General features: G+C 43.0%; 1 protein-coding gene across 1 annotated transcript; it reads right to left on the bottom strand.

Annotated features, from left to right (window-relative positions):
- Positions 1 to 1,182: 1,182 nt before the first annotated feature.
- Positions 1,183 to 17,442, bottom strand: LOC146189426 (uncharacterized). The gene is made up of 6 exons (XM_084605267.1): positions 17,310 to 17,442; positions 12,580 to 12,725; positions 11,083 to 11,130; positions 6,713 to 6,748; positions 3,385 to 3,517; positions 1,183 to 1,190 (listed from the first exon to the last, which is right to left on the bottom strand). Exons 1-6 carry the CDS (start codon positions 17,440 to 17,442, stop codon positions 1,183 to 1,185), a joined length of 504 nt encoding a protein of 167 aa, XP_084461393.1.
- Between the last annotated feature and the right edge of the window lie 4,600 nt (positions 17,443 to 22,042).

Raw genomic sequence — 22,042 nt, 5'->3', positions numbered from 1 at the left:
CGAGTTGTAGCGTGCATGTACGTGAAAGGAATCTGCAGATAGGAGTCATTAAGGGAGATCCATCATGGCTTTAAATGCGGTGCTTTAGAGTCCCGATAATTTTTGCCTTTTTGTTTCTTTGCATCTTTCAGGAAATGAAGAGAATGATCTTACGTTCTTCTTGCTCTTTCTGTAGTTTTCCTGACTCTCATAAAATATTGCCATTATTTCAGTGAGCACGTCTTCGCCGGGATCTGATAGGCCGGCGGTTTGCGCGACGTTACGCGACAGCCTTACATGACCAGTCTGTAGTCTTTAAAATCTGGTTTGTATTTTTCAAACGGAAAAGTGAGGAAATCTCGGAACGTCCAGAAGCCTTGCATTCCGAGCCAGACTTGCTACTCTGAGGCCCCGCTGGAACGTTTATAAAGCTTGTTTGAGCGCTGTTTACATCAATGTTTTGTGGACCTGATATAATTTAACAGCCTCCAAGTGTATGCTGTACATTATGTCCGAGATAACAGACGCACATATTGAGATTAGTGATTCAGCCTCAAATTCCGACTACAGAAATTACGGCCCCCAAAGCGACATGTGTATCGCAGCCGTTAACGCTGTCTCGTTTTACCTTTAAAGGCGGACTTTGTGTCTGTGCCTCCTCCCATTTATTTGGTTATTGTATTCTGTAGGATCTGCTTTATATATACTGTGAAGCGTTTTTTCGGTGAGCTCGTATAGGCATTTCATTTTTATTCTTGAATAAATTATAGTTGGATTCTGCAGTACGTCCTGCGTGCTCCTTTGTGTACACCTTTTATTAAAAGTTTAGAGCCCTGGGCGTGTAATTCTGAGCCATACTATGTGGCTCGTAATGCATTCCCAGGTGTCCAAACATTCTGAAGGCAAGGAGATTTTTCATCCTACCCTCTCCAATGGCTAGGAATTACACGATTGTTAAACAAGTCTAAACTTTTGTCAAAGGCTGTACATTTTTGTGCATATTACCTTATTGACAGTGTAACTTCAACAGCTCAAATAAAAGACGCAGTTTTCAAGCACTTGCTTTAAAGTGATATATTAAAACAAACACCAAAATTTATCTTCGACTGTAGAACTCAAGTGAAGTCATCAATAAGCCGCTCTTTTCTCAACTGTCAAAACAGACCCATGCTCTTCTGGCCGGTCCGCACGATGGACATTCTTCTATGGACCTGGAACAAGAGGCGAAGATGAGCATTGATAAATTGCACAGTATGACCGCAATCTTAGTAACATGAAAAGGGCAGTTGCATGCCCAGGTTTTGTGGATACTACAAACTGGCGCCATCTGCTAGTCAGATGGCGCCGCACCGCATAAATAAATGGTAGTATTTTTAGTTTAAGTGTGGACGAAAGCTTCGCTGTGCGGTCAGATGGTATACGATGCTCTATATACTGGTAGGGTAGTCTGTCTACGTACTACATGATCTCATTTGTTCTGACTGTCAGAGGAAATATATCGAGCGCATCAAACATTATAAATGTTCAGTAGTAATATTACTCCGCTCGTCACGCAGCGGCATACCACGGAATAAAAGCCACAGTAGATTAAAAAACATTTAGTGAAAACTTGTGCGAAAATAAGGACCACTCGGTGAATTTATGTTGTTCAATTCTTGGGTGACGTGACACAAATTTCGGGGATTGGAAGGGGCAACTGTGGTAGTTACCACCAAACGTTGCACTGTGCATTATACTAGGACATGAATGTCTGTCCAATTTGGCCGAGTTCACTTTTTGGGTCATCAGAGCCAAATTTTAGGGTCAGATCTGAATGAAACCAGCGGATTGGGCGCAGTCCATTGTACTCGGATGTCGATTTTGGTCCGATTAACGTAACCAGCGTGTTAGATGTTTTATACATGGCTCTCGAAATTCGCCCTAGTTGGCGATTAGTCTCCTGGGCGATAAGATGACAGTCCTGTTAGACCAATCCCGTTTGCTCACATCAAGCAAGACAGATTTTGCTCAGGGCAGTTGTCTCAGGATTTGTTATTCGAAACAAAAGCTATTTTCCAGATCTTTTGGCTCGTAGTTAGGTGACGTTATTCGTATTTTTGGATGCTAAATTTAGACTATCCGTTTTTATGCTTACCTATTGTTAGCAGCTATTGGTTGCTGCCTGCTGCCTCAACTGCCTTTTGTTTGCTCTTTTTGTTTGATACTCTCCCTTTTATTCTCGTTTTTATACGATAGTATTCCTCCTTTGGTACTTAAGCATCACTGTGTAAAAATCAAATTTGCCTTCATTGATTACCTGGAGTAACGAAAAGGCTTTAATTCAAAACGGGTATCTTATAAGGCAGTAAATAGCATTTATACAAATATACTCGTAATAATGCCTCCAGCCCTTTTCTGAAAGAAGTTGTGACAACGTCGGTGGTTTTGAGATTTCTCCGCAGGAAGGTAAACACTGTCAGGGAGTCTACACGAGCATTTATTTTTCTATATTTCTATATTCTATATTTAATTTCTACATTTAATATTTACCACCACTAAATAGCTATTCGAAGTAAAGAAAAACACAAGTATGAGGGCTAAATGCCGAAACCTGTATTTCTAAGTTACTACGAGCAAATAATAGGTGGCATATATCCTAGCAGCTTGTCCTATGTGAGAAATGTGCCCATTCACTGTAGCGCTAAAAGAGCATACCGCGCCATCAATTGGCGGTAAGACAACTGAAATTACAACCAAAGTGTGCAGCAGTGACACAACTCTCCGTTTTCTCCCTGCGCGTGGTTCCTGGTAGTATAAGCGCAGTAATGCTGCAAACTAAGACAGCCTCAGTTTCATGCCATTTGTACGAGATTCCCGCCAATGTTTGCCACTTTTTCACCGCTATAGGTGTCTTATTGGCGTTCTGCTGGGTCAGTTCATTTGAATTGTTGTAAACAAAGTGCAAAATCATGATACGCACACTATATAGTGCATGTTACCAGGGTTTCCACCTTCTCTTTCTGCATGTCTTCAGGCTGATCAGTGCACGTTCAAGAGATAGTGCTCTACGGTGCAAAAACACCAAGCGAGACCTTAACTTATTAACGGCATCCTTCGACAGTTTGTTTTTTTCAAACACAGTGCAAAGACTTCAAATGTTCACCATCCCTTGCAAGAGATGTTGCAATTTGTGCCCTCCTGCTCCACTTCCGTAAAAGAAGGTTTTTGCGAACCTTAGCTATTTAAACGCAAGTGTGCGCTCCGATGTATGATGTGGGTTTGATTGGATTCGTCGAGCTAAATTGTATGACGTTAAGCAGGTGTACAATAATTGGTGCCTGTAAGTAGGGCAGAGTGAAGTGCGAGGTCCGAGACATTAAATGACAATCTCTTTTTAAAGGCTATCAGCGTGAAGTAACAACTTACAATTGAATGTGGCTCTGAGGAAGAACGTCGCAATATTGACGAAAGGAATCACTTGAAGAAGCCCAGAGACTGCGCAGACGAGCCCGTTCAGCAGGTTGCCAGTATTTGTACCCAATAACGTTGTCAGGAGGCACTGCGAGTCAAGACATATTAGCAAGGGCTGAACGTTAAAAGCAGTTTAGGGTGGGGAATGAGTGGCGTCCTTTGGCCTAGGCTACTATGTCCAATAAAGGTCTTTCGCGAAACCACAGAGGTGGCAGTCGCATATAGCCTTAGGAAATATCGGGTGTTAAGTCCTTTGCACCGCGAACTTTTAGCTTGATACATGCACATACGTATTATTTAGGGCGGCTACAGGTAGGACACCAGTTGAGTGTCGTCATCATAACGACATACACGCACATATAGGCGTTAAGATCCTATAGGAGGCATCAATTGTTTTTCGTCTCCTTTTTTATAAATTACATGTCACAAAGACTACAAAATTGTTATATTATTTTCCATCGATACATGCTACAAATTTACAATAAAATGCATGCCGCTGTGTCTAGTTAAAGAACTGGAGGTTGGGCTAGTTGGTGTTGCTTTATAATGGTGGATTAACAGCGCTAAATATACATGGACCAAGAAAGAGACGAGACATGAATCAGCGCTGGTTCATGTGTCTCGTCTCTTTCTTGGTCTGTATCTATGCTGCGCTGTTAATCAACCATTATGAAGTGTATAGTTAGTTTTTAGCTTTCCTCTTATATGAAATATTGATACCAATCAGTAGTTGCCCTTTCTAGCTAATAGCTCCGCCCGAGTATTGTTATTAGATTTATTTCCTCAACGATGGGGGCCGCGATAGGCAAAGAACTTAAGCACGAGGTTCGAAGCAGTAGTTAAAATATCATAGGACTCTTATGATATCTTATTTCTCCGTACATATAGATAATATGCTTACTGCCGTTATTAATCTGTATTGATGATAAAGTGGTCACTGAAATGAAAACATTTTAGAAACTTAAAGTAGCGCAGAGGATGTAGTGATCTGCGCCTATGCCTTTTATCTGCTCAATTAAACAAGCAACTGTGCTGTCGAACGAAGAAAGCCTTGCCAACCCTGTCGCGAAGTCAGCAGAGCTAGGCCACGCGTGGCGCCAAATACGGAGCCTAACTCTCATACACGTGCGGCGGGAATTACGTGCTGCGCAACGAAAAGAAAATCCATATTGTGAGGAGAAGGCACAGAGTAGTGACGGTAACGCATCCAGCGAAACGATGGTCGTAAAGACGTTGTTCTTTCCACCTTTCTTTTTTTTACTGGAAGGGGCAGATGCCTTGCAAGCATGCCCCGTTCTGTCTTACCATTTCTTCTTAATTTTTATACCTCCTTGCCAGCTTTTTCAGGGAACGAAGATGATTATATATTACATAAATCTCTAAGGTTTTCTGCAGTATAAGACTCTTACCGCAGTATAATGTCCATCTATAATTACTAACGGTATCGACTTTGTTCCCTTTCAATCGATTTACATGCACTGAGCCTTTGACTATAGGTGTAACAAGCTTTGCCGATGTTTATCGAACGCAGGTGCGACGAGAAGCGGATGTTCTTATAATGCATTCAAGCTGACGGTCTTTTATTTAGGTACGCAAGACACATTGATAGCAAGCTCGAATTCTAAATTCTGTATCAAGGGCAATGCAGCATATCTTAGTGAATAAAAACCTAAATAATCCAAAATTGAAGGGGATCAATGCGCCTATATAGGATGTTCAAGCTAACTTTAGCCAAGGGTTAAAAGTTTAAAAAAAAATATTTGAGTTAAGCCATGGATGCCGCCTGCATACAGCTGCCAGCCGTCTGGCATTCCACTGATAAGTTTTTATTTTGCAGGCAACTATTTAGCAATATTGATCCTTTTTCTAATTCACTAATGACTTTAAACAATAAATGTGGTTTGAAAATTGAAGAGCATTTTCCGAAAACCCCATTCAATTTATTTTGGATAAAGAAAGCCTCACGTGTATCTCATTTCCGTGCTTTTACCCCCCCCCCCCCCCCCAATGGGAAAATTATCACGTGACTAGTACATTCGCTCGCCACGACTGCGTGTTCCCGACCATGGTTTGAGTGAACGAAATTAGCTGCGGCCGTGACTCGACAGCCCAGTTCCAGCGGTAGTATGATATGTTGGCGTTGTTTGCAGCTCGGTGGTTTGCAGCGAGTGCGGCGCGCTCGCTGAATCTTGTATCGTCATTTGCGCTGGCTGGCTGATGCAGGCGAAGAAGCGAACGCATACCTATCATGAGCCATGACTGCCCCATTGGTTTCGTTCACTCAAACCCCGGTCGAGAGGAATACAACCATGGGGCGCGAATGCACTAGTCATGTGATAGTTTTTGTATTTCGCGGGCTTTCTTCGGAGCTCGAAAAAATACACGTAATGCTTTCTATACCGCAGATAAATGAAATGATGTTTCTAAAGCTGGTTTTAAAATTTGCAAATCACATTTATTGTCTAAAGCTAATGTTTGGTATTTAAAAAAAATATCTTTATTGCGAATTATTTGGTCGCAATACATAAAACATTGTCTGTGGTGCGCATGACGGCTGGCAGCTCTATGAAACTGGTGCCTCTGGTCTATATAAAATGTTTTGTGTAACCCTTGACTAAAATTACCTTGTACACTCCGTATATATGGCAAATAAGGACCACACAGAAAGGAAATGTTATATTGCGTTCTTCTACTCCAATTATTGTTAAATAATTCCTTTCACTTAATTTTCCGAAAGAAACCACTAAGACAAGTTGTCGTATTTGATTTATATTCTTATACACCGCGTATAGCTTATTATATACAAGGAAGAAAAATAATCAATATATAATATTCTCGCTCAAAACATGTTTTTAACATACACAAAATAATTATCGGTTCTAATGCACTTTCATGACAATGTGAAAATGTCAGGTTATTTATGTTCACGAGCTTTTCGTTAAGGATAATTTCACACAAAAGCTAAGCCCTAAAGGCAACGCAGTCCAAACTGCCCTGTCGTAAACATGGATTGCAGATGAGGCATGGTTTCGAATTCTCACTTGTTGCTACGCGTTTACACATATTTGTCGTCTTTAGATATTTTGAAAAGACTATAACTAGAGAACTATTTATGCTCTTCATATTTTCTGTGCTGTAAATTCAAGTTTTATATACTATAGGTTGCCCAAATTTATCAAGCGTTTCCTATACCTTTGCTTTAAGTTTATGACGTGTTTTTGTAGAAGAGTTTGCTTTAAGAACGTTTTATAGTGATTTCTGAAGCCAAACTTGGGATACTCACAGTCACGGTGTTGATGAGATTCATAATAAGTCTATCCTGGAAATTGAAATAGAGCACGCATTAGTAAAACTTCTAAAGTGTCCGAAGTCACTTGAAAGGAACGAATGCTAAGGAACATTACAGTACTGTAATTTTCATGCTCATGACAGCACAATACCATTTGCACCTCTGAGTGGCAGAAATGTTTTCTAAGAAATAGAACCTCATATGACGAAGGACCTAGTGAAAAAATAATGATTCGCAATAACCTCATACAAAATTCTCATACTAAACTGATACAAATGTCATACAATTTCATATATTTCTCATACTCTGAGTGATATTTGTATGAGTTGATATGAGATTTGTATGAGTTTATGTGAGAACTGATGCATGAGGTTATTGATATTTCATGCAAGGGTAAGAATAGGTACACTCGCTTGTAGCCTGCCACGCTACTGTAACTAGCTCTAGCGGTTGCGCGATGTAACTAACATCCTCAATGATGACGTCAAACATGACACCACCGCCCTGGACGTACCTTGCCGAGAGGCTTCCGCACAGTGACGGAGAGAGGCGGATTGAGGGAAGCTTGTGACCGGAAAGCGTGGCGTGACATGGTCCATAGGGTCACGAAGAGTCGGACACGACTGAACGACTGAACTGAACTGTGAGCGCGTTTGCGGCGCCGAAGGTGTTCCTCTCTCGATAAGAGGGTAGTAGTGCTGTCCAGATTAAGTATGGTAATTAGGAGTAGTGTTGCCCAACGTTGTAAAGGACGCAACGCAGCAAGCCGGAGCCTTCAACTAGATACATGTGGAAAGGCATTTAGATTTTGTTTGTTGCCCTTTTGAGCACTTGCAGACGTTCCACACAGTGAGAGTCGGGATTCATATAGCTTTGGGGTGCGATTTCTCTCTGGTCGTGAAACTCCGAACACCTCTTGATCCCGGCACGCATCCACGTTAGTCTCGAGGATCGTGTTCGGTATATTAGTGAGGCTTCTGTTGTACGAATGAGCGCGAGTAGCGGTAGTAGATATCACCTCATGCTGTCACGTGGTCTAATCACGTGGGGATCGACTCGATCCTTTTTATTTTTTATGACTAGGTTTCAAGGCTGTCGCCGCGCGCTCACCCTTTTCGATTTTTTTTTCATACATGATTTGGGCAGAAACCGGCCTTCTCTACTCAGGGGGCAGATAACTTAAGAGGGGCATTTTAGGAGGATAGCTTCTGCGGATGAACAGGGAGCAAGAAGATGAATATAGGCCGCGGTTCAGGGATCGGCCGCAGTGCAGGTGTTGCCGCCAGGGACCCGGCGAAGCTTTCCGCCAGCGTGATAGCAGAGGCTTAGCCTCAGTGCCTGCTACAATCTGGATGGATGGCATGTACTAGAGACCTGGAAACTTGACGGCGAAATAACTTCTGGAGGTTCCTCAGAAGGCCAGGATGCGCTTCTCTTGAGATAGGGCACGTATTTACTTTGGCCGCGAGGGTTTTTGGAGGAGCAATATGAAGTCACCTTAGGAGGAACCCAGTTCCCCATTCCGCGTGCTTTCTTCCTTATGTACGAGGTTTATGTTTGCGGCATGTTCGAATGGTAAGCATATGTGGACGGCTGCTTCCTTTGCTCCAAACGAAGCTACTCGTAAAATAGGTCGTTAATGCTTGCATTTCACTCTTCCTTTCCTTGGTGGTAGTGAATGTTCCGTACAATTCGAAGCGTTTGTAAAGGCGTCGCAGGTTAGGCCATATACAGTACGACCTGAAAAGCCCCAGCAGTGGCCTTGGGGCCAAAGTATAATTGAGGGCGTTACTAAACGCATTTTAGAGAGCCTAGCATTTCCTTGAGCATGTTGGAACATAATTATCACGATAACGACTGGTTCGTAAAGGAAGCTTTGATCGCACCCTGATTGTTGAAAGTCAGACTGAGTATGCTGTGTTGTTATCTAAGTTTGAGTAAACGCTATCGGTTGCGAAGTTTACGCCTTCATGGTGTAGTGCCCGGGTAGGCCGCCTGGATTCCTTTCAACCGAACGTCAAGCTTCTCTTGCTAACACCCCCTTTGCAAGCCACGGTGCTGCTCCACAACGCAGAAGCGTACTGCGAGGAAGCATGAGTTAATTTCTAGTGGAAACACGCCAGCGAAGTCTCAGACAGCCTTGTGCCGGTCCCCTAGAAGCAAAATGCTCGCTCCGCAGCAAACTTGAAGCGGGCGATCAGCGCGCTCGCTGACTGACCTATCCATCCGCCGTCAAGTGCTCCCTTCGGATTGGACAATTTCAATGGCGAAGTTTCTCAGGCTATATAAACGGGAGAACTGCCGCTGGAGACCGAGACCTTAACTAGCGTCCATCGAGTGCAGTGCCGATCGCAAGGAGAGGACATGTCGCAGTTTTTCCGGCTATCGCTATGCGGGTACAGTTGTATATGGCAAGTAGACTTCGGCCCCTGTGCCGTTCTTATGCTGTAAATATTTCCCCGTAAATAATGTATAAGACACCTTTTGTTCATCCAATCGATGCTGACTCGGACTCATCACTACCGCGAAGAGCTTTCAATCACAAAACGGGTGAAGAAACCTACGGGCCCAATCCTTTGGCACAAGAGTGGCTACACTCATTTACTGTTGCGTCGATAGTTCGAGCTAACAAGAAGAAAGTACTAGGAGCGATAATTAGTTTGTTCGCTATTTAGGAATGATACTTAGTGGTACTGAGCAGTTTTGCTAATTCCAACTAACGGCTGCTGTAATGAAATGTGTGACTGCTATGCACTTTTGGTTATGAGCCGTTTGCATAAGGGCTCTAAACTATTGCACTGACAAAAGCTCCTAAGTTGTGCATATTTATCCCAACCGACAAAATTTTGAATATTCTTGAGCGTCCTTTTTTTTTTTGTTTGTTTTCGGCGAAACTGTTTGCTTTTTTCAAACACGTTTTCTAATTCTCTTTGGCTAGAACTGCGGCTCTGTCGATGTCATACTCTTGCAAAAACTCCTGCCATAGACCTACCTACTAGTCATGTCGCGTGGACTTGAGACACCGCCGAGCAGAAAGCGCTCGGTCAATACCTGTCAACTCGTCTATAAAATATTTTAATTTGTCTCAAAGTTAGTGACGTCAATCCATAACTTGGCCTGATCGAGTGCGAATCAGAATGTAGGATTAAACATCGGCAGGCCATCTGAACTCTGTCTACCAATCTGGCATTTTCACGTAAGGTACAAGACGCTCTATAACAATCAGAAAGATTTAGGGCTGACACAGGACCGTCACTAGTTATTTCTCCGAAAACTGCCTCTAGTGCGATCGTATTAAAGTGCAAATTTCAGCCACTAGACGAACTGCATTATTCCCATCATTGTTTATTATCGTTGGCACTATGTGTCTGATGAGCTTTGAGATTTTCATGTTAATAATTGATAAACAAGAATAATTCGATTGGGAAGTGTTTAGTGCCAAAGCACTCGTACGAGCGCCACTGACGACCTAGAATAGTGTCCAATCCTGCTTGTATCGTCCCTCTGATTGGCTAACCTATTTATTGACGTCATAATCACGTGTCTTCTCGTGAAACTGCGTCCAGCATAGCGGCTTCAATACGCGTCTTTTCTAAGGGTATTATGTCCGCCTGTCAACACGTCAACAGTGTTGGAGTCTACGACTGACTATTTACTGACCATAACCTCTTGGAGTGTTTTCACACTACATAAGCTAACCGGTCGAATCCGAACCCGGGTACTAGGATTCTGTGGCCGAACCTCCTAACCTCCAAGCCACCACGGCGGTTGCTTTCGCTTAGTATAATCATGTTAAACATTGTGATTTAAATCGGCGGCTCCCAGATAGCTCAACAGACTCGTGATCTTTCTGATCAAGCGCGCCGTTACACTGGAAGTGATCGCGGAAGCTACTGCTAAATCTCCTTTATTGACGCGGGGCTAACAGATGACGCTACATTTACAGCTGGAACTGCAGCCTCCCCTGCTTTCGCATAGTAATCGATTTAACGGAGGTGACTTCTATCAATGTTTTTATAGTTTGTCTCTGTTCATTGTGGTGGCTATGTGCACCTGTGTTGCTACTTGTAAGATAGCATTCTAAACGCTGTTAAATTCTTAGCTTATCAATGAAAGCGCGAAGTAAGTGGTGCATGAAGCATTGCAGTTTGGCTAGAGTTAATTTTTTCTTCCTGTAGTAGGTAGCCATGGAATGAAATTTCAAGAAAATAGTATTCCTCAGCTAGCCTAACTTTGACATAATCCCCGTGCCCAGTGCCGTACCCGCAACATCATGTTCAGAAGCAGACGAGCATAGGCACTGAGATGCTGAAGATACCAACGTAGGGAAGGATTCGAAAAAAAAAAAAGACAGAAATGCTTACCGAGGCAAGTGTTCCATTCTGGCATAGGAGGAGGGTTTGATTAACGCACTGAAATAGAATGAAGCAGATTCGAGGAATCAGATTGTGCATGCGGCAATTGTGTCGTGCCTGTGAAGCTTGGTGCTAAGTATCGCTTGTTTTAAGGACGTAGTCTTAAAAGTGAATGCGTGGGTTATGTTGATCACGCGTATTTTTATTAAGCGCCCATAGCTTTCAGACAAAAATAGCTTCAACGATATAGGGGACACTTTAGCTCCACCTTGAAGATTTTTACGCGATAGCGTATGCTATCGCCCTAAGTATAAAACACCGCTTTAACCAAGCCGAGTGGACGTAGCTGCGCGGACGAAGAGTAAGATGTGCGACTCAGAAAGCAAGGGTTCTGGCAGATTGATTTTGATATCACTTTCCCTTTAGAAAGGGCAGTCTCGAGATTGGCAACTTCTGCCAAATATAACGTCAGGCCCTACGTTCAATCAGTACGCTGCCATGTGAGCTGCAAGCAGCTAATCGACAGCGCCGTGCTTGTGGTTTTATGCTCACAATATTGATAATAATTCGTTAACAGGACATGAAAGGCGCGCTATCTGTCACACTTCCTCTCTGGACACCTGACCAGTGCCATACAGAAAGGGAGGTCGGTGGGAGTGAGAGCTGAAAGAGAGAAATAAATTCCGCAAGGAAGTACTTCGGATTAATTTCGACGACCTGGGGATCTTTAACGTACATCGCACAGCACATGGACACTTCTCCGTTCCTCCTTCTTCGAAACGCAGCCGCCGGCGGGTAGGATTCGAACCCGGGTACTACGGCAAAATCGTCAGGCTTCTTAAACGCGGCACCATCACGGCAGGGCGTCGCTCATAACGCCGACGCCGTATTTTGTAATGAAACAGGCCTTTAACGAAGTTGCGTTAACAGGTTGTACATACAAAGTGTTTATCGTGAATATTAATAACGGTGATGCCGAGCCACAGTGTATGTAAGGAGCGAATAGGCACAAATAGATATATGACATCGTTAACTCGCCGTTGTAGCGTGTGTAAAGTAATTCCTGGATTTTTCTGTGCATATCACAGTCTGAGCAAACTTACAGGCGAAGAAGTTCAGGATAACCACTTGTGGATAGAGCCCGACTACAGTGCCGGTGTACCCGGGTTCGATCCCGATCGCGGCGGCTGCGTTTCGATGGAGGCGAAACGAAGAGGCGTCCGTGTGCTGTGCAATGTCAGCGCACGTTGAAGATCCCCAGGTGGTCGAAATTCCTCCATAGCCCTCCACTACGGCTCCTCTTTCTCTTTCTACTTTCACTCCCCCTTCTTCCCCCCTTCCCTTACGGCGCAGTTGAGGTGTCCACAGAAACAAGTGTTACAGATATTGCGCCTTTCCCTTCCTGTGAACCAATTATTATTAATATTAATAGTATTATTAATGTGGATCTTATTTCTTTGTTGGCGGAATGGAAAATAACAGAGAATAAGCATAAAGGCAACTTACTCTTGAAACGTTCAAGGTGTCCACAAGCGAGATGGAAATTGGGGCTGTGCATGTAGCGTTGCCATTCAGGAGCGTTTGACACCCGGGCGTGTTGGTGATGGCGCAGAGAGGAACCAGCAGTCCATTAACGAAGGTCATCAGGAAACCTGTGAATGGATTTCCGCAAATAGTTCGAGCTGAGTTTTAGCGACGTAGTTCAGATCACAAGAGAAAAATATTCATCTCCTTCTCTCTTTCCACCTTCACTCCAACCTTCCTCCCTACCCTTACTGCGCGGTTCAGGTGCCCACAGAAACAAGTGTGAAATATACTGCGCCTTTCCCTTCCTGCGAACCAATCATTATTATTATTATTATTAAGCGGCCCAGTTAGTTTGCCTAATGTGTCTCGTTAAAAGAGGCGCGTATGCAAATGAACCGAATTTTAACATTTTAGAGCTACGAGACCAAAAGCAACTAGGCATCTGAACAGAGAAACTTATCCCCAGTGAAGAAATGAGTGGCTACGGCGAGTTATCACAAATGGCAGTTCACTACAAAGGATGAAAGTTTAGCGATGGATAAGATGGCTTGCTGCACCCCGTATGCTTTTGTTAGAAACGACTGCACCTCAACTCAGGCAAAACAATAGTCCTTTTGGCTGGAGGCCTTGTCTCCGAAATGTTATTTGCACTCAGCACAATCGGATTGGGAATGTTAAAAATTGAAAACAACAATGCGATATTGTGTAAAGCAAGACCAGAACTCGAATTCGTATCCTCCCGATAGGCGTAAAGCGTGGAGGGGGGTTTCTCAATACAGCTAACATTTTCAGTGCTAGTAAACAACAACAACAAAAAAAAAAAAACGAACCGTAAACGTATCGTTGATGTAACTTAATTTAAGATTGAGGCGTTGCCATATATGTATGAAGATGTGAAGCAAGAGCTAACATTGGTAGAGCTACTCATTAACACGAACAGTCACACTGATAGCGGTTACTTAGCGAGCGTTAAGAACAGCTGTATGAGCTAGCGAGCACTTTGTTCGTCAGCGCGTGTTTAGCAGGCGGCTGATGTGGGAATGGTTTGGACACGGCCAAGTGGCAACTAGTTCGGATTCTGCCATTTGAAGAGGGTGATGCACTCGAACATATGCGCAGTAGTCAGGCAAAGATGTTCATTTGAAAATGTTGGTCAGCCACTTCACCTGCCGCCTAAAGAACATGTCAGACGTCTTCGTTACGTGCGCCGGGAAAAGTTGGGCTGGAAGAATGATGTAGGCAAATAATTTTCTCATTTCTCTGCTACATGTGAAAACACTCAAGTCCACGTTTCACTTCTCTAAGTATGGTCTGAATCTAAGTGGCCGATAAGAAAGCCATGGCGGCCGTGCCGTTGACGTGGTCGTGGGAATTGAGTGCCTTATGGTAAGCCTGCGTTTTGCGGAGGTCTAAGTTGAATACCAGCTGCTGAATGGAGACACATGGACGCTCCCACGTTCGCAATAGCGAGGAGCTAGCTGCACCATCGCTGTGAGCCACCAATATGACGATGATGCTGGCGGCGTGTGAGCCCCGTTTGGGCAATTTATGTGATGGTGTTGCATCGCCAATGCGAGCACTGGACACGTTCAGTTTTTAGCCCCGGGCAGTCCCGGACTACTTAGTGACACCTGTCAGGCGTTCGATTTTTCTCACGCTTCCCAGAAGATTCGACACCAGCACAGCTTCAGACAGAGTAGCGCCGTGCCACGGCCATATTTAGTTAGATTTAGTGCCCATCCCAGTAAGTTTTGTATTGCTGCAGGCGATATCGCGCGTTGAAGTTAGGCACCAGCTACGAAGCAATTACCTAAGCAGCTGTAAGACGTTTGTACTTATCACCTTCGCTTTCCTGTTTTTATATTCTTTGCACACGGACAGTGTTATCCGCCTACCTTTTTCGCGTTTTTTTCAGAGCGCAGGCCTGAATGAAGCGAGACCGCTATATGCTAGAACAGCTTTTACAGTTATTGTTTTTAACGCTTTAATCTCCTTTAGAGCGGAGGGAGTTGGGCAGTATACCTCTGCCATGGGAAATCTTCCGAATAGCAAAGGCAAGCAAACCCCGCAAAGCTGAGTTCGGTCCAAAGCTTCGCAGTTCGGCATATCGGGCTCCATTCGCGAAAAGCGTCGATTAATTCGGCCCTCAGTGGCCTATCTCTAATATAACACGCATACTAGAAATAAACGTGCTCGCGGCGTCAGTGCATAAGAATGGCTTAGGGATGACTGACGTTTTGCGCCGTCTGCCTTTTAACAGTGCAGCATCTGCTATAGCAGACGACGGTGGAAGCTTCTAGAAGACACTGCCTTCAAGCAGCTTCAAGCAGCTGCTTTCATTCAGGTCATGTGACCATAACTCCATTTCCTGTCTGATCGGAAGGCGACAGCTGTCTGCAAGTAGTCCGAGATTGGATAATAGAATATACTTATTGACGTTCACCAGGCGAGCGTAACACAAGCAGTCTAGCAGCAAAAGACAGGAAGTGACCATGGGGGCGCATGAAGAGCGCTGATGCTGCTTCCGTTCTGCTGTGACGAATGACGTGGCGCACGTCGCGGGTTATTTAAACGTGAGTTGAAGACATTTGATGAATTCGCTGCGAGATCTAATGAGCAAATAACCTAGTGGTGGAAGGGAATAAAACAAGATGCATGGATTCCGCCTCTGCAGCATCGCTGGTGATGTTATCAAAAGTAACTTGAATCAAACGGTGCGTTATCTTCAGTACGCTCATTTCGTAGACAGTACTGAACAAGAGCTGCACAAGCTTGAGCACCTTGAAAACGTAATTATCGAATATCATCGTGTCGGATGTGCCTAGAATTTCTTCCCTATGTTGTACACTGTCAAATGAACCCGCGCAAGCCGAATTCAATGTTACGATCGATCCAGAAAGTTTCAGAATGTGCCGCATCGGATGCTTTGTTCTTCTCGCCTATAACCTGTTCGTGGTGAAGCAGTACCAGAGGATCCCCGACTGTGTCGCAGAGCGCCATCCAAGTAGGCCAGCTTCTGAGGATGTGGCGTAGTTGACGCAAAATGCAGCGGGTCCGCATAGCATGTTATTTCTTTGTCTCATTTACGAAAAAGGATTATTTCACTGAAAACTTAGAGATGTTGCCGGAACAGGGCATTTGCACAGCTATAATGATATCAATTATCTTTCTACAATGGACTGTTCAGGCCATGTAGGGTACACCATCATTTAGCTCTAAACGTTGGCACAGATGACATTTCCTTTACCTAATTAATAGTTATAATTGCCTTATTGGGAATACAGTGTACAGTGTACCATAAAAGGGAATGAAAAGGGAATGCTGTCATTAACAAGGGTAATTACAGGCTGTGCAGAATAGTATTGTAGTCTTTTAGCCACTTTAAGCAGCAAGCTGCATACCCCGGGAAAACTCGCTAGCACATTTGGACCTCACGCTCGCCCACAAAACTCGGTTGCTTGTGGGCTGGGATGAGGGCTTGTATTGTGGGTGTAGATAATCACTAGCCTTCCCTGAAGTGCTGAGCACTTGGAGTTCAGGGATGTATTCGCCAGATCTCGTAAGCTTCCCTGATGCAGACGATTTCGCCACCTGGCAGCAGTTAGTCTCCCGTCGAACAACCTGTCCTCACACACTGTTTTGACGCAGAAGCTGCTACCGTGCTCTCCTTTTTATGCACTTAATGCACCCTTTTTTCCTTCCACAATATCTCTTTTCGCCTTGACGCTATAAAGAGTGTTCTCAAAACAACTTTGAGAGCACTGCAGAGACTGCATTGGAAAAATCCGAAAGCCTGAGCATTTTTGCGGCACACGGTACACCGCAACGGGGCTCGTGCGCCGAAGTGGAAATTTTCTTTCCACTTGGCGCGCGTTCGCTGCAACGCTCCTGCAGTTGTGGGAGTAAGTGGTACACCGTCGCTCCTGTCGCGTGGTGTAACTTGGCGTGCGTTTATTGCAGAGCTCCTGCAAGTGTGGGATTGGCGGTACGGCGGCGCTCCTGTTGCGTGGCGTTCTATTTGCACGTGAAATTTTCATGCAACTCGACTGTCACTTAATACTGTTAGTGTAACGTGACATGCGTCACCCATGATTCCGCACTTTTCGTGACTCAAGTTGGGACCATTGACTCAGCACTTCTTGTGACCCACAAGTCATGACTATGACTAATGACTTTTGCATAACTGAACGCATACATTTAACCATGCTGTTAGTCATGATTGCTGGACCGACCATATCTCTCAACATGACTACGACACATGACGAACTACAATGATCCATAAGACTATGACAATGACATGACAAGTCGTTTATGTACAACATATCATGCACATTCAGACATAATTACTATTTCCACCGCCTGATGACGATGTCACGCGTTACATGCATTTTGCGTCCGCTTTTTGCGGAAACGTTTGGCGCATCCTAGCCTAGTAAGACTTTTGACTTAAATGCAGGAGCCAAGGTAAAGCGCCGATTGCAAAGGAAGATGGAGTACATACGAGAAGACGAGGGCGTGTAATGATTTTCTGACTAGTTTTTTTCTAAAAAGCAGGAATAACCTGGAATCTGAACTTGCTTGAACAATTTAACTTCAGAGCACTCGAGCAAAATAATTGCATATTTATAGGTTATTTCGTCTAGGTACGACAATTTTTCCGTCTGCACAAAGAAGCAAAGAAATGTGACAGACGTTTTTAAATGGCTTACCAAAGCCCGTCAGGTTCAGCACCAGTGAGATGATTTGGGACAAAGCAGCGATGGCTCCTGTGATGCTGGTGTTGGTGAGAGCGGTGATCAGGCACTGCAATTTGTGAGTTTGTACCCTGAGAGCTTGACTCATGCCGTTACCAAAATAAAAATCTTGAATCAAATTATAAATTCTGAAATTCCTTGCTTACACTCTGAATTGATGTGTTGGGGTAGTTTAAAGAAAGACACTATTATGTAGAATGCTGAGCAAATATCATGTTCAATTTCTAAATGCGCGCGCACATGAATTTGATGTACAGACGGTAATAAGGTGCACAAATATTATATCAAAATATTATTTGTGAAATAAAACACAGCTAAACAGAAAAAAAAAACGGCGAGGCAAGAACGATAAAGCGCATAACGACCACAGAATTGGTAGAATGAGGGCAGTCAACGGGTTAATAAAAAATAGCGCTGAGAAAAAAAATAATAAAGCATAACATTGATAGCTTGCTTTTCTAGTAGTGCGCCGGGTCCTGACCTCCAGTGTGACCATATATAGCTGCTTTTATAGCGTTAGCTGTCTGCGTGCATAACGCTAACATAATTTTGCGGTTATCAGGATAGAGGGAACGCGGCAGTTGAAACACGACACATGTTTTGTATACTGGAACCACACATCGCCGCCGAAAGGGGGTAGTTACGTCCTGTAAAAGATAATGTAAGTATAAAAAAAAATATGCTTTTAAAGCACGGCGAGACTGCACGACGCTATATTTTTAGGTTTTTGTGGGTTTTAATTCGGAGACAATCCCACCTTCCTCTCTTCCCTTACGGCGATGTACAGGTGTTCACAGAAACAAGTTTGACAAATACTGCGCCTTTCCCTTCATGTGAACCAATTAATATATTATTATTATTATTATTACTATTATTATTATTATTAGCACCTTTCCTCCGTTATTATTTTTCTTTTTTTGTTGGTACTAACTTATTAGATGCTGTTACCGACTATTTTTACAATGCAATGCATGAATCCAAGTTAGCGAAGAAATGAGACGCGGTCAGGGCGCGGACAAAAACAGTGAATTCAAGGTATAAAAGAATGTATTTGGAGAATCGTACTGATGTCTTGAATTAATGCTTATTTTGATGACGCTACCAAAATCCTACACGTCTTGACGAACTAAGAACCACGATCTAATATTCATCGCGTAACTAATTTGATAATGAGCTGGTCATTATCTCTACTTATACACGAGCACTCCATTATGAAAAAGATCTGGAGAGACAAAGGTAGGCATAGGTCTCAAAACAGTGCTGCAAAAAGAAGGAAGAATGAAAAGCACAAATTTTAGTGAGACCTAAATCACACGGTGATCAGCAAATGGCAGGACACTGAGCAGAACATATTGTGAATGACCAGTAGCTAAGCGTTTTGTGAAGCAAAAGAGCAATAAATGCGTCATGAAGCCCATTTTCAAATTTTTGGACATGTAGGTACTTTCGCAATACCTTAATAAAGTTAATATAAAATTCTAAAATATATACGACTCCAAATTTTTGGACATGTAGGTACTTTCGCAATACCTTAATAAAGTTATTATAAAATTCTAAAATATATACGACTCCGTTATATCGAATAACATATAGAGGTCTGCACATCTCGTTACACTTAAATGTCATGCTTGGCCGCTGCCGCAACCACATTGCTTATTTTATTACTTCGAAAGGTATCATGACACGGCGCACACTTCGGGCATCTGTGTACGGAAGTAGAAATGTTACATTGGTGGTTTTTGATTACTTCGACGAGTTTTTCTCACTGCTTTAAAAAACAAAAGGAAGGAAATGTTCACATACCCTAACCAGCGTTGTCAGGCCGTTAACAGATGTGGTCTGCTCCGCCATATGAAAAGAAAGACTTGAAATGGTTAGCAATCCTTTCTCTTGGTTGAATCCGTGCGTCGAACGAAAAGTTGAGATGAATGAAAATTAAGTTGAGATGTTTTGTTAGCAAAATAGGTGCTTATTGTTTGCAGCAGAATAAAAACGTCAGAGCATAGGAAAAGCGGCTTCCTGTAAAAAATGTGAAAAGGGCCTTGTAATCACTCTCTTTTTTAATTGCACGTCAATTGTTTTGTTAGAATGAATGGAGAGTTACTCGTTGAGAGATTTCGCCCCACCTCTTTGCTTGCCAGAAATAGCTGGTTTCTTTCTGAACATGAATGAGCCTCATCTTGTGGTTTTGGATAAACATTCAGTCAGTGTGAAATAATATAATTATTTGACCCAAAAATGTTCGGACTTGTTGGATAACTATGACAAAGCATGCTTGTCAGATAGTAGTAACCACCCTTTAAAAAAATATATATAAGTGCAGGAAAAAACCTGGGAGCTGTTCAGGGTTGCACTGCCTAGTCCGAAGTATTTCTCCATTCTCTACGTAGATAATGAGCAGAACCTTACAGCTATTTATAGCTTCATAAATAAATTGAACTCTTACGGAAGTTCCAGATCGTCTTTGAAAACACGGAAGAAATCTTTCTACAGAGGTACATTTCACTAAATGTAAGTTTCTTTTTCGGTGTCACAAGATTACTCGCACAACTGAGCCCGTTCAACTTGAAAACGTTGTCGTTTGATTGTCGGAAGAACTGTATCTCACAACAAAATTCGCTCTTCTATTGATGCCTCTGTTTAATGGGTAGTTGCGAGTCAATGGTATAAAAGTTTGTTTTCGCAGCCATGCTGGTGTCGATGGGTACCAATGGGTACCAATGTCGATGGGGCGGTGGGTTTCCAATGGGTACAAGATTTCCTCCGGCCTGGTGCTCGGCTCTTCTGGGGTGAAATGCTTGGGAAAAGGTGTCACGGCCTAAATAGTTGCGCCGATGTGGCAGTGATCCGTTCTGCCATCGGACAACAATAAGTCCGCCTCACGCGGCAAAAGCCCATTATGTGGTCCGCAGCGGACTGTGGCCGCAATAATAGTGTTTTGTGTATAGGAGCGCTACCTAACAAGTGAGGAAAAGCTTGCGTGAAGGGTGAAAACCACCGCCACTGAGTGTATAGCTCACGAAGAGTTGTTTGGCAGAATCAGACGATGCCAGACAGCATGTCGGTGAAGCCAGTGGAAATATAAACATTCGGCAACAAAGACGTTATTACGAGTTACTCTGCAATACTCGAGTGCACTGAGAAGAATACACAACTTTTTATCTGTAATTACGTCGTCATTTTAAATGATGCAAAATCAGTTCACATGAAAGACCTACAAACGTAGTGCATTTCAGTCGTTGTATCTCCTCCAAATGTAAAAAAACAACAACAACAACCCTCTAGCTTCCACTTTATATAGAGCTCCTGAATAAGAGAAGAAAAATGTCTCGACCAAATTGAATAGACTTGCGAACGCGTTGTAAATGCCGCCAAAGACCGTCAAGCCTTCCTTTTATTTTTACACATATTAGACCCTCGTTTCGAGTAGAATGGGCATTGGGTTTTATGTTTCTACGTATTAAAAGTATCCGCTTGCCATCAGAATGTGTATTATAAGTTGCCTAGAAGTTTTTAGGCCACTGAGCCCATTATCTTTCAGACGCCTTCAATCCTCTTGTTGGAGAAAACTGACAACTTTACCCTGACTGCCACATTCCTGAAATGTATTAACCTGCTTGTCAAATATTATACAAGTTTTGCCGTTTAAACAGCTTTTAAAGCTACTAAGTGTACTTTTTTTTTCCAATGAAATCGTCAACATTGATTTTGTTGTGACGCGTTTAGAAGGTACTCACCTCATTTCTATACTAATTCTTAAAGGTGCCATGAAAAAGGTTTTTATTTCTTTTTTTTTAATTCGCCATGGATTTCATTGTGGAATTCTATCTCCAGTTTGTTTCTGACTTCTTTGTATCTGTAATACATTCACCTGCTTCTACAACGCTATCTAAAAGTTGCCAGGAAGCTACTTTTTTGTTTCCCGTTCTTTCTACTCCATCACAGAGCAGAATGCAGTTATTTTTTCTCATCGCAATATAACTGAAAGTCATTCGCCTGCTTCGCAATTTAACTGCAGGTGCCTTTATTTTGAAATTCTGATAAGAAATCTTTCTCAAGTTCAATTTCATAAAGATTGGCACGTTTCAATTCACCAGAACTGCAGGCGTAGAGTTCATGAATTATATACAAAAGAGTCTTACCAGAGTAGCCGGACATTGACTCAGCGAGGTTCCAAGGCACTGCAAACCGAAAAAAGTTACTGCTATCATAGGTTCTCCCTGAATTCTTATTGTACTCTGTATAGCTTGTCGTGGGGAACTCGAAGTTATTTTAAAGGCTTACAGTCCACTTCATGACGATGTGATATGCCGCTGAAAATGGCGGAGAAATGCATGCATATTTGTATCACAACTCTAAATTGAAGTAGCGACTTCAAATTGGTATAAATGCATGAATATGAGTGCTCGAGGTCTGAAGTAAGGTAATAGAAGCTCTCAATGTTTAACCCATGTTGCCTAAAATCTGAACTATGGGGTGACGATTGCTGTGCTGCTGAGCATATTTTGCAAATGGGTGAAAAATACAGATTTGTGGGCAATCCGAGATGGTAACTGGCGCAAGGTCAAAATGTAGTCTGCGCTGTTAAAGTGCTACACACCCATGCAAGCAGGCTTTCACGATGTATATAGTTAATTTTCAACAGGGGCTTCCTATAATAAATTTTGTAGTAGAAATATTAGGTTGGT

The sequence above is a fragment of the Amblyomma maculatum genome, chromosome 5 (assembly GCF_055883805.1).
Source record: "Amblyomma maculatum isolate TAMU_Amacu chromosome 5, ASM5588380v1, whole genome shotgun sequence".
Classification (NCBI taxonomy): domain Eukaryota; kingdom Metazoa; phylum Arthropoda; class Arachnida; order Ixodida; family Ixodidae; genus Amblyomma; species Amblyomma maculatum.
The sequence above is the reverse complement of the archived record's forward strand: the minus strand, read 5'-3'. Positions and strand labels throughout refer to the sequence as shown.